General features: G+C 41.8%; 1 protein-coding gene across 5 annotated transcripts in view; it reads right to left on the reverse strand.

Annotated features, from left to right (window-relative positions):
* pald1a (phosphatase domain containing paladin 1a) overlaps positions 1–13,838 on the reverse strand; it is a 53,157-nt gene that overhangs the window by 37,960 nt on the left and 1,359 nt on the right. Inside the window, exons 1-10 of one of the 5 annotated variants that reach the window (XM_051417837.1) lie at positions 12,539–12,557; positions 11,510–11,555; positions 5,392–5,583; positions 5,083–5,185; positions 3,188–3,367; positions 2,569–2,733; positions 2,314–2,474; positions 1,685–1,760; positions 634–785; positions 379–475 (exon numbers count right to left, since the gene is read on the reverse strand). In XM_051417837.1, coding sequence (XP_051273797.1) covers positions 379–475; positions 634–785; positions 1,685–1,760; positions 2,314–2,474; positions 2,569–2,733; positions 3,188–3,367; positions 5,083–5,185; positions 5,392–5,570 — 1,113 coding nt within the window. In that variant the 5' untranslated portion in view covers positions 5,571–5,583; positions 11,510–11,555; positions 12,539–12,557. Of the gene's footprint in view, positions 1–378; positions 476–633; positions 786–1,684; positions 1,761–2,313; positions 2,475–2,568; positions 2,734–3,187; positions 3,368–5,082; positions 5,186–5,391; positions 5,584–7,410; positions 7,619–9,072; positions 9,454–11,509; positions 11,953–12,538; positions 12,558–13,838 lie in introns of those variants that run through there. The other 4 variants (XM_051417836.1, XM_051417835.1, XM_051417838.1 and 1 more) reach the window with 4 other exon arrangements.

Here is a 13,838-nt window from a genome sequence, read left to right on the forward strand (position 1 = left end):
GTTAAAGATGCCTTCCAGAAATGTTTGAAGACATAAAAGAGAATAAAATACTATGATATAATAATAATAATAATAATAATAATAATAATAAAAAAGTAAAATTACCATTGTAAAAAAAAACATCTACTCCTTCCTCCTCTTTGAATATGCAGTTATTCAGATGTCTCCTAATTCACTGAAAAGTCCATTCTCAGTGTTTGCACTTCAGTGCTTGTACATCTGTCTTAAACTTAAGATGAGCACAGAGATATGTTCTCCCTTCAGCAGAGGAATGTAAAAACAGCCTTCTATCGTCAAAGTCCGCACAAACGTAATTCTGCAAAGTCAAACATGAGAGCTTTCTATACATGTTTATAAATTGTAGGTTATCTATTTTACCTCCTCCATGACCTGCTGTCCATTAGGCAGCTTGTTGATCAGAGACTGGATGACCTGGAACAGTGGTTTGGGCTCTGAAGCAGCTGCTTCCTCAACTCTGCAAGACAAGACAAATAAGGTAAAATAAGTCCCAGCTTACCTGGCATGTCTGAAAGAAACCGATTTCAAAGCTGCATCATTACACTGTATTATCAAACATGTGATTAAGTTTTATGTCATATTATTTTCCATATGCATTTGATGCAGAGTTCTTACTGAGGCTGCGGCTGTGAATCACCCCTCAGGCGATTCATGACCAGTGTGCCCAGGATCATGGCTAGGTTGGTGCGGCCAACGCCCACCTGGCAGCTGAAGAGCAGAGCAGGCAGCCGGGACACATCGTGGCCCAGAGACAAGCTGGTGCTCTCCTGGAAAACGGAGCACATATTGAAGAGAGACTCTCAGACATGACAGACTGTAAAACACCTAACCAAGATGAATGGTGTTATATCACTAAGGTGGTACTGACAGCAGTGCTAAAGATGAAAATGTTCCCCAGTATGGGTTGGGGTTTGGGGATTTGCAGGTCATAAGAGGTTTAAACTGGCCAAAATTTGGTTAATCACCAAGTCAATACTTTCTGGTTCCTGATCTCATTTTGGAAAAATGTACTATTTGAGATGCGAAAACTGTGGTTTTATAGCCTGTTTAAACTACAGAAAAGGGAAGTGAAGGAACATCCTGAAAGCTATAACTGTACATGCAAATATGAAGGATTGCCATGCCTTTCAGCAAGAAAATGCCATGGACAATGCCATGAGTAAGGATTACAAAAGGAAAGAGTGAAAGAAAGAGTGCGGCAGAACACAGTACAGCTCTGATCCAAACACAGTTTAAAAAAGGAGCCACTTTCCAACCACAGGGAACTGGACCGGCTGCTGCAAGTCAGTCCAAAAAAGGGCAAAACAAGACGAAAAGAACATCCTGTGTGAGTGAAGGGCAGAACGGAAACCAGACCGAGCAGATGACCAATGAGCGGACGTGAAGTGAGACCAGACTGCAGATTTTTCTGCCATTTTTTAAAATAAGTATCACACTTATTAGTGATTAATAGGATAGATTCAAAAAGGCTACGTGTAGATTCAAATGACCTTTTCGCTACCTCAGTGAGAAAGTCCAGACGCTCTCCAATATTCCAGCCATTAATAACTTTAATGGCACATCAAAACAAGATCCAATCAGAAGACCAAGACCAAAAAGCACGACCAAAAAAGGTCTATCTAATTGGTGGACTGTTCATGTGATTGGCGTTTTTACATGCGCTTACCCTGAGTATGTTAACAAATGCGTCAAAGTCTTCTTCCAATGGCGCTCCCTCCATTGGTAGTGGTAATCTGTAGTACCTGCAATACAACAGATTGTTACCGGAGGTTGAACCCGCGCCTGTGTTGTGTCAATATTGCCCTTATGTAGATCATAACACACTGCACACACAAATCTGACCTAAAGTAAGACTCGACAGCTGAGCTCCCTCACGTTGTGTTTACTAATCTCATGGGTCTCAAACTTCGCCTCCTTCCACAATCCACAAGGGATGATGGGAGAGATGAGAATCATGGGATAATTAACGTTCCCTTAAAAACTGACCACCTTAAATTCCAAACCATCTATAATAAAACATTCAGCTGCTTGCTTTTGACTACCATACTTCAAGAGATAGACAAGGCCTCAGCACTCTCCTCTGAGAATATTTTCTCTTACCCTAGAAATGTGAGCAGCTTGTGACATCTCAATAAAGCTGACTCTGCTGATCTGATTGCAAAAACTCAGGGCAACCAGTCTTTGCACAAACAAGCGCCACTATTTATAACCTGCCCTGCATATTCTACAGTAGGCAGCCACACGTAAACTGACGTGCGAGCTGAGGAGGGCTAATAAAGGAACAATGTAAACAACCTGTAGGCCGGCATGGTGAACATAGGCCTCTTATAGACCTCTTCAGTCACATGGATGTCCTCCTCACACGTGATGGAGATCTTCTGCGGCTCGTCTTTGAAGTACTCTATGTCATTGTAGACGTAGAAGATGTTTTCGTTGAGCTTGGCAAAGTCGTGGAGCTGTGGAGGAAGGAAGAGAGAAGGGAGTGTTTTAATACGGCTGAGAACTATATTGCGGCAAAGAAAAAAGTCATGAGTCATATATGTTTGTCACCTCCTTCCTGATGGTGAGCTCCAGGCCCTCCACCAGCTCCTCCTCTTCCAGGCCATGAAGGTTCTCATGTAGGTTTTCCTTCCTCCTGGGGGTGTACGGCACAAAGTCGTCGTCCTTGTGCAGAAAAACCACCGGCTCCTCTCGTACACAGAAGAATATAACCTCCTGTTTGGAAGATGGGCATCGAATATTAGCTTTTTAAAGTAAGTGGTTGTTGCCTTCTACCAACTACACCACTTCCAAGACCAACTGGAAACAATGTGTTGTCATATGACATGCAGCACATGAGTAAGGAGTTTAGAGTTTAGGCCTGACGTATAATTTTGTCAATTTAATTTCAATTACGGTCAGTTTCTAGCTGCTGTAAGCACAGAGATTTTCCACTGGTACACACGACCACAACTTTCTGTTTGCTCAGTTCTACAATTCAGCCACAGCCTCCAGCACTTGACTCCTCAAATATTTACTGACAACACGGCTAGAAAGAGGCCAGGCAGGGCTACAGTACATACACAGGCACCAACACAGGAGATTTAAAGGCATAAAATCTACCAGTCAACATATGAACAATTTATGTGAGCTTGTGTGTAAATTCTGCGTGTACAAATAAGAAAGTAACCTCGTGTCCTTGCGCCTGGAGCCTTTGAAGAACCTGTTTGAAGCCATTCAGGCTCGGCTGACCCATCCCATACAGAGGGTAAGACCCCTTGACTTGGCGGAAGTTGGGTGCTCCATAGCTGCCCGTGGTATTGAGGACATCTGCCTTGCTGTACACATCCTGGACCATGAAGTACTCCCCCTGGAAAGCAATGCAACTTTCATCGGACTTTAACCCTAACACAACTTTTCTCCAGCTTCCACTGGAGCCTGCATTAGTATTTGTAAATTCTGCCGATCAAAAATGTGAACACTAAAGTAGTTGGATAAATCTGAAAATGGCGTTTTCATGTGAAACCACTTGCAGCCTTGCTGGAATTTTAGGCTTTTTAGTTAACTGTTTTGTAAAGTTTTAAGTAAGTATTTAGGAGCATTAAAACAAATTGTGAAAAGGCTCAAATCTATTCTTCCTTTTTCTGTTGGCAAATAAACTCCTGCACAGCCTGGTTAATCTGTTGTCTCAACAGGTTAAATCTGCTCTGTCGCCTCCATCTCTCCAACATTATACATTACACATTGAATTGTGTCCAATAGAACTGAATATGTCAAAATATCTCACAATATTGGTCATTTTTAGTCATAATTTCCAGTTGAATTGTCATTTATTCCTACACTGCTGCACTTTAACTATCAATCAAAACACCATTTTATTCTTTGAAGGTGTCTTGACTACATAAACAGACCACAGACAACCTGGCTTGAGTTTGATAAAATACCTGGATTTCTTTATCTCTCCGGCCATGACGTTCATTGAATCTTACACCTCAATGTATTTTGCCTTCTTCTGAAAATACTGAGGATACTCACGAGAAAGGAGGGGGAATGACAAGCTCTCCTTGCTTAATTATCTATCTACCATCCATTATGTTAAAAGTAAGAACTTGACAGTGTCCCACCAGTCTCTGTGACCTGTAGCACTGCAACAAAAACTTCACCTTCACGTAACATTAAGTGCACCATGCCTGAGGAAAAATCGTTGATTTCATTTAGTTGATATTTGCTGAGTGATGAAGGGGAATTGTTATTTCCACTGTGTTCTTCTGCGGCTGAGAGCACAGACACATAGCAGTGATGAAATATGTGGTGAAAGCCCAACACCCCTGAGTTCCAGTACAATCTGTGGAACTTCCCGGGTTTAGTTATGATATTCAGTGGAGTAAAAATAGAACATGTTTTTTAAGAAAGATGTTTTCATTTCCCACCAAACGAACTTACCTAAAAGATTTGATAAGGGATTTGAAATACTCCAAATTTGATTAGCAGATTCATATTTGATAAAAACGCTCTTGAACACCAGCCCTACTGACAACATGCGTATTGTGTAAACTTAACATTTCTGACACACAACACCAGTATGAGCAAAAATATTTCATCATTCTATTTGTGTCCATGCTCCAACAAACACTTGGCGTTTTCAAATATTTCCACTCTGGGAAGTGTTTCTGAAACATTTCTGGTTGTGAACCTGCTTAATGCAGATGCCAAAACAGAGAGGAAAAGAACGTATTTTTAAACATATCTGCCTTCCTGATCTTACTGTTTGTAAAACTGCTGACCTATCTATACATGTAAACAGAGTCTACGGGTTAACACTGATAAAATACTGCATGCCTGAACAGACGCAGCAGAGGTGACGGAGCAGATCAAAGCCCTGATAAAAGGGTGACAACATTCCTGTTTCAATTGCTGCCCTAGATCATAAAACAGCGCATGACAATGTTCCTATGCCACTCAGCAATTTGGACAAGTGAATGTGAAAAGAGCAGGCTTAAAGACAGGTGAGATGATTCCACATCTTTCTACGACAGTGCGGCGCCTTCTTGCAACTAAGAAGTTTGTTGTGTATGTTTTGCTTACCTGCACCAGGTAGTGCTCGGGCATGGTGTCCGATATCCGACCAACTTTGTAGTTGGTCTTGAGTATGTCATCGTGAATTTGAAATTCCTGTCTGCAATTATACCTGTGAAACAGAACACAACAGCAGGTCTGGGTGGTAAACAGAGGTCAATTCAATTATCAGCTACTATTTGCCAGGCCTGGATTGACAAATGAGATGATAACGGGGGCAAACACTTCGGCTGGGGGTTGGTGGAAGGGGCTGTCACCACAGTGATCAAAGAGGATTAACACCCAATTGTGAGAACGCGGATTCGGGGAGGGACTTACGTGATGACGACAGGTGCGACTTTGTTGGTGATAATGGACTTGGCCTTGTTGTTGTGGATGTTGACTGTCTGGAAGGGGCTCATGCTAAGAGACTGCCTGCTGTTGGCCATCCCGTTGCCATGGACAAGTGGCGACGCTACGGTTACAGGTTGTGGTGCGGCACTGGCAGTTGTACCCATGCTCCACAAGCAGCTGTGAATGACATCGCAGCGTACTCAGAAACAGGAAGCAAACACACAGACACACACATACATACACAGTGGCAACACAGAGTATATATGGGGAGTGACACCACTTAGAGACATATCTAATATATTTCTAGAATGTCTCACACTTCCCCACTGAAGTGAATAAAAACAAATATAGCTACGAATACATTTTTCAAGTGATTTACAGCAATGTCAGTCTGTCTGTTGTCCACCACTTTGGTCCAAACTGAAATATCTCAACAACTATTGGATTGCCATGATTTGTGGTTCTCAGGGGACTGTAGAAGTGCTGGTAGGCAGATTTCTTGTGACCTTATGGGAAAAGCCAGGCAAGCGGTTTCCCCCTGTTTCTAGTCTCATTCCTAAACTAAGCTGAGCTAACTGCGTACAGACAAGAGTTGCATCAATCTTGTCATACAAGTCTAGGCAACAAAGTAAACTCCCCAAACAAACTATTATTTTAAATGTGGGTTTTTTAATCATTTTTGCATTCATAATGTTTATCATTCATGCACATGTATTTTTTTTATCCAGCTGCTGAAACTAAATACTGTAAATATGAATTGTTGTTCTCAACACTTAAGATACTGTCTGTTCCAGCTATTATTTCTGATTTATTACATGAAAAACAAACAACAGATTAAAACAGTTTGATGCCTCTATATCTGACAAAGAAACAATTTAGGCTATGTGATAAATCATGTCATACTATAAAAATGTTACTCATGTAACAGGAGCAGTTTTGTGAGTGTTTTTAGAGAGGTAGAACATGTAGAGGTTTCCCCTCATAAAATCCCCGTTTAGGTTTAGTCAGCACTCAAATTACAATCATCATTAACTTCACATCCCTACAATTCAATCATGGTGGCATGGGATTAGAGTCGAGTGTGACAGTATTTATATTTTAATCAACTTGATATGAAGCACTCAGACCCCCACGCGAGCCAGCCACAGGTTTCAACCAAACCTCCTCCACTCTGAATAAACAGTGAGCTTTGCAGGGAGCTCTGCAGATAAACAAACGAGTCTCCCGACAAGCTACAATAACATTGCTCCTCGACATCGCTTACAGCATCTAGCTGGTCAGGAACCTACAGCAGCAGAGAAATACACATAAATCCGACATTATACTTTAAACAACACACAGAAAAGCACTGAAGCATACTCACAGATACACATACGGTAACACTGGAGTAGCAAAGTGCAAACCAAAACCACAGAATCAATCCAACATCAAAATCTACTTGATGTGACACAGCTGAGGGGTATGGCAGGGTTGACTTTTGCTGCCTGACCTCAAAGCAGCTCTGTGTGATCTCCAGCTCTGAACAGAGTGGACTCTCATTGTACAGAGAGGCTCTGTGAAGAGAGAAGTGCCGGTGAGTCACCGCTTCTCTCCTCTTTGTTGCGCCTGAAGCTGAGTGGGCAAGTCAACCTTGTGCGAGACCTTTTGATTCAGTAGGGAGATTCTCCTCTTACAAGCACAACGTGGAAGACGGCAACTTATTGATTTTCTTATTAACTTGTCTGCTGCCATGTTTAAAAAAATATAGGTACAAAGTCTATCTCTCGATTTCAGCAAATATGCTATGAAAGTAAAAAAAAAAAGAGAAAAAAGAGGCAGAATCTCTACCACTGTTCCATAAAAGGAAGTTAAGTTTTCAAGAATACTTTGCTCCTGCTGCCCAAATCTATTTGAGTCCTCACCACATACCAAAAGCATCTCTGTTGCCATAATTCTGGGACTACCACAAGAAAAACAACAAAAAGCCTCCACACTGGAAGAATCCACTAAAATCTGACATCTTACGTGTGAGATGAGGAGCGATCTGTACTTCGAGATCCTTTTCTTTGCTGCTTGTTTTCCGCCATGGTCCAAAGTAGTGTGAGAACTTGGCATCACATCCAAAAAGAAATCTTCCTCTTTTGGATGCCCTTGCCCAACCCCTGTCAGTGGGAAACACCCCTTGTGGGAGCTCAAAGTGTCTGGCTGCTTGGCATTGGGCAAAAAATTCAGGAGCTTTCAGACAGCGACCTCCTCGTCCACGTCTTATCTCATATATGATGTTGGGGAGTAGATTCATGCAAGAAACTCAAGTCTCTGCGGAGGGGACCGGGGGAAGTAGTGGTACATCTGGCAGCCAGATGGCCAAAGTTCAGCTCCCTTTCACAGGGACAGGCTGTGCACAAAGACAACACAGTTGGCTCTTGTACTGTACAGCCAGCAGTACAAAAGGAACACCCTGGAATGATAACTTAACTAACCGATCAAATTTAACATCGACTGGTTACAGCTTCTCAAATATGACGATGTACTGCTTTTTTGTTTTATAAAACTATAAATGTAATATTCGGGGTTTTGGACTGTTGGTCAGACAAAAGAAGCACAATTTAAAGACACCAATCACCTTGAGCTCTGGTCATTTTTCAATACTTTTGGCACTTAAAACAAATAAAAAAAATTCGGCCTTTCAGTTTCCCATATTGAAATGTAACCATTGTTATTACTAGTCAAGTTTCCATACAAATTAAGTGCACATTTTTACCAAATTTCCACATAATTATCAAAAGAAGAGGCAAATTAATAAACATTTCCATCCTTATTTCTCCAGTGGAGCAGAGACCCCAGTGCATTTATCGATACACCAACTTTTCCACCTCGACCAAGTGTAAAAACGCTTAGTCAATATTTAGATAGAGTTCTTTCTGCACTAAATGTCTACTCTGTACACACATCTATGGGATGAATGTCTGTTCTGGAAGAGGAATCCATCATCTGTTGCTCTTCCTTAAGTTCCTTCCTTTTTCCAGACTAAATGGTATTTTTAGGGAGTTTTTCCTATCCAAACCGAGGGTCTAATGATAGAGGATGTTTTATGCAGTACAGACTGTAAAGCTCTTTGAGGCACATTTATGACCTAGATCTACAGATACAACTAACTTGACTTGACTTGAAATAAAAGTAGTAAAAATAAATTATTTTGCACTAGTAAAAAAATAAAAGTAAAGAAACATGATAGATATAAGACGTCTTCTGTGTCTCCTTGACTTTCTATTTAGCTTAAAAAAAACAGAGCTTACAGTCTGTGCATTCCTCACAGTAAAGAGCATTTACATAGCAAACCCTTTTCAATCTCTGTCACTTTAAGGACATTTAATCAGTAGGTTTCCTTTACCCACCACCACAGTCATGCATGATAATATGCATGTTCCTATGTGGCTCAGTAGAAAGCTATAAAACACTCTGCCAACAGATTCTCCCAATATTCTCATCCACACAAGAACTTCCTATATCTTACCCATGAGTTGTTGTTATTTGTAAAACATCTGAGAGTTAAATGAGGCTAACTGACGCTTCTGTCAAGCTCTAGTTTTACAGGCCCCCAAAAGGAAATGTGACGTTATTAATGCTGCACAGCATACAGCAGCTTGCTCACTGCAACTGGAACATCGAAACCCTCCTCGGTCTTACCTTATAGCCTGTCACCTCTGCTGCAAGACCATGGCGCACGCACACTTTGATACGGAAGTTCCTGCTACACACAGAAGCTTAGCTCGTCAGCCACACTGATTTCAGCATGGGCAGGCCCGGTCTAGCGGGCGGGCAGCTGGGGCGGAGGCCTGAGTAGAAATAGCCCTCAGTCATAAACATCCTCCTGGAAATCCAATCAAGGCAACTCATCAGAGACGCTGTTTATCCCACATGTCAACCAGAGTAGTGTCGCACTGCTCGCGAGGCCAATAAAACGACATGACAAACTCAGATTTCCTCTGACAACGTGGAATGACCAAAAAAAAAAAAACACTGCCAGCTGGTTGAAGAAGTCAAAGGCACTAATATTTAAATTCACTGATTGCACAGTAAGAATAAGACCAAGGAAACTGGAACCTCCTGCCAGCTTACAAGCATTGCTCCATTCAGTGCTGCCCCATTTAAATTCAGCCGGTGTCCCAACTTTGCTGTAGCAATGTCTTCAGACAAAAGGGCCTGAGTGCAGACAGGAAGGAGGGTGCAGCTGCAGGATGCATCTGTTGGTGGCCCCGAGGAAGGATGCAGAGTACTCTTCATTCACAAGAGATGCAGGGGTTCAAGAGAGATGGGTATCACTTTGTAACGCTTAGGGAGATCTTTCGACACAACTTCCCATATCAAGATGGAGAAGAGAGCCACAATCGTGGCAGCAAGGCATGAAAAAGTGCCAATTCAATGCCACTCGCTTACTTGGCAACACTGCTCATTTTGTCCTATCCTATTCAAGGGTTCGGGGCATTTCTGGTCTCCAAGGAGGCCACTTGTTCCGTCTGCCAATGTTACGTTTGAAAGCCTGCTGGCGGCACAAAACCACATAAAAACGACAGAATTACATGAAAACATAAGCGGATGTTTGTATGATGCAGACAAGTTTTCATTTCTAAACCAGCAACCCATTTATGTGCATATGCAGGAATGTGCAAAGTACTGTTCAGCACTGCTCAAAAACCTAATTTAATGTATGCCAATTGGAGGTTTGATGTAACTATATTCTAATTTATAACAATGACACAATGTCCCACAGTCTCTCACTCATCACAGGATACTAGATCACCAAACCATTCAATACAACCCAGTCACACCCCCAAGGCAGAGGAAGTGTAAGCACACCTTGACAGGAAATGCTTAGTTGTACTCTCTGAAACTTCCTCCCTGCAGCTGTACACATATTTCACCAATGAGGTTAAGGGTTACACACAGGCGTGATTCCACAGGACATTGCGAGTTCCTGAGCTAAATATCAATGCTGTGCGGAAATGAGCTCAGTGCTTCCTCTGCAGAAAATCATTTTTGTTTTCCCTCAACTGTTCCAAAGACCTCATTGTGACTTTGTGTCAACTTACAGCTCTGATGTTTGTTTTCATCCAAAATAAATCAGTCTGCTCAGAAAAAGACTGTGGCAAAAAAGGAAGCCTTGCAATGCATTGTTCAAGGATGCAATTTCCAGATCTGATCGAACTACCTCAAATAGCTTTTGCACTGCAAGACAGATATTCAAGATTAACAGACTGAGTGCACAAACCGAAAGGCACTTTTTCCCAGTTAAAGCAGCGAATATACTGGGACTCCACAAGTGAGACAAAACAAACTATGCTACTGCAGTGAATAAAACATAAATCACATGAATAACCTTTAGCCTTCCACATTCTTGCTTTCATCACAGCTTGACACTGAGCTGCTAAAAAGGGTGTGCAAATCTATTTTTAAAACACTGCCTGTAATTTCTTTCATTTCAAGATGGCAATTTTATCCCCCTATGATTTCAAGGCTGCAGTAATGTGGCTTAAATTTTTTTCAAAATCCCCGGACGTCTTACCACAATATTCTGTCAGCACCACCAAGCCAACTGACAGCATTTTTATTTGTCAAAGCCTCGCCAACGGACAGATCTCACACCAATTCGTTAACGTGTTTCGTTTCGCTCGCCGCTCGGACTGAAAAGGTAAACTTGTGTGTGTGCAAACACACTCCTCCACTTAGCAGCCACATTTTCTAAAGTTGGCGAGGGAAGGCAGAATCCTGTCAAACAGGCGCTGGTCCTCTGGTAAAGGAATGAGAGCTGATAAACACTAGAGACTAGGTAGAGACTAGGCATCACATGCCAAGAAGAATGTAATCCGTGTTGCTATGTGAATATCAAACATGACTAGATTTATAAAAGAATGTGTAAAAACAAAGAAAATCTCTCTGCAAAAGTTTATATTCTATGATAGATTAAGATCATTTTTAGTTTGACAAGGCAGTTTAATCTTAAATCTCAGATGAAAATTAAGCCAGGCATCACGTACGTTTCCTTTTGTATCCTTTAGAGACATACTGATGACATGCAGCAGTACTCTAGCATCAAAACAAAGAGAACAAAGTATCACAACTATACCTGACATTCAGCTGATCAGTCCACCATCCGAGAGGTGCTTGAGTCTCTGAGGAACACAATGAAAAAAAGAAAACAGTGGGTTAAAAATAACCAAAATGACAGCTTTCCAGCAGGCAGCCGCACCGGTCTCAGTCAGACATCCTTGATGGCATCTCTTTCTCTCTCTGATCTGTGAGGCAATCTGTTTCTGCCCGCTGATCACACTACTGCAGGCTGCGGTCTCGCATCATTAAGGCGTCCTTATAAAGCGAGTCAATGAACGTGTCCTTCAGTGAGGACAGATCCCAGACAGGCACTTAGCAGAGGGGAGGGGAGGGGATACAGCTCTCCGTCGGAGGTTTAAATGGGTGACGGCAAGCTCCTTTGCTGGTTTTTTGTTACTTTTTTGTATGCATCGCTTGTGCATAAGGTGCAAGGCTCCTCGCGCATGCTGGGATTTGTGTGTGCAACTGTGTGCGTGTGTGGGGATGTGTAAAGAGGATGTGGAGGCGGACCCAGGGAGGCTTACTCATCATTCAGTTCACTATCCAATCACTACCAGAGCCTCCTGGCAGCACAATGCCTCCCACACATGGCAGACCTCTTAACAACTGTCTCAAACACATAAATTAAACCTTCACTTATTAAAGTTCTTACAATCAGCCTCAGCCGTTAACCCTCACTGACATGATGTAATGCGGACCTGCCAGGAGGATGACAATCAGTAACAACTGCACACAGATGACATCACGTAAGCCTAATTCGCTACGATGCTCTAATTACTCCATTCATTAGCGGTTAACACATGCTATGTTGAAGGCAAACAGGCTTACAGCTGGCCAAATACTTAGATTTAAGCTTGAGGTTCAGCTGCAGGGAGCTGTGTGCTCTACCACTTGTAGTCGTAACCCTGAGGTCAGACCAACTCATCATGCACGAGTGTCCTATTTCATCCTGTGGGCTGTATAAAGCAAGAACAAAGCCAACAGAGTCTAGTGATATTATACCTGTACAGGCATAAACTTGACAAATCCTAAAACCTTCACATACCTGACAACAACTATGACTCCGAAACAGCCAGCAACATCAAGCTTGCATTCTGAATGGCAGCCTGTGAAAATATTTCACACAAAATCTCACAAAAGTATGTGTAATCAACAGTCGGTCACAAGATAGTGTATAAAATGAAGCTTATTTGCAAAAGCAGTAAGTGGTTTTTCGAGATATGGATATAAAATCTACTGCTGCCACACCTGTTCCTTCCTTCCTGCAGCAGCGCGGGCCAAGGCTCTGATGTTTTTGCAACATGATGAATGTGAAACCCTCCCATGGCTCGAAAAACCTCAGAACATGAATGAATCAATCCGTGATTGAGCAATCATAAGCGTGAGTTTGTTTTTCGGGGGGTTATTTTGTAAGATCTGAACCAAATATCAAGAAACAAGAAGGCGCCAAGTAGGTGGCACTGAAAGATACAGAAATTAAAGTGGCTCAAAAAAAGATTCAAAATGACACATTTAGTTCATCTGACAGCTTCATTTCCTTCCAGTTTTTTTTTTATTAGATGGCGATGAAGCAAAGCACAATTTGGAGTGAGAGGATGTTCTGTGACAGATTAATAAAAACTTCCTCTCTGCTTAATGTCCCCAATGGAAAAAGAGGAGCATACGGGTAACATCACCTGTCTCGACAAAAATCCTTCCTCAGGTCTGGAGTCTGTCTTACCCCCAAAAAGCCAATTGGCTAGAAGCCTTGTAACAGCAACAGGAAGGGAGGAGATAGTAGAGGAATATATTTCACCTGAGCCACAGTTCAGATGTAGTGATAAAACCATTTTTTTCCTTTCTAGTTACAAATATATCACCACCACTAATCCTCCTGGGTAGATGAAATGACAGCGAGGTAACCCGAAGGGACATATTTGTGATCTGAAATATTCACTTGAGTCCAGTGATCAAATATGACACCTTGTGGTAAAACTAATCCATTGCACTTCAGCGTGTATAACAGTCCTAGTCACTGGGACACAGATGTTCATTATCTTATGACTATGACTTATATATATATATATATATATATATATATATATACACACACATATATACATATACACACACAATAATGTGGCACCATGCATCTTAATGGATACTTCAAAAGGCTGTGAATTTGGATCAAAACGATCAGACTAAAAATAAGAGAAAATGAAGTACTTCTTATATATTCTGCAATAACCCTGGTTTTTAGGGGGTCAAATTTGCCAAACCTAACTGGACCCCTACTTTGAGTTTATCAGTCCCCAACTAATATCCCTATGGCCCATAAAGTTTATAATAAAGCAAGGGCTATGACA

The sequence above is a fragment of the Dicentrarchus labrax genome, unplaced genomic scaffold, assembly GCF_905237075.1.
Source record: "Dicentrarchus labrax unplaced genomic scaffold, dlabrax2021, whole genome shotgun sequence".
NCBI classification, from domain to species: domain Eukaryota; kingdom Metazoa; phylum Chordata; class Actinopteri; family Moronidae; genus Dicentrarchus; species Dicentrarchus labrax.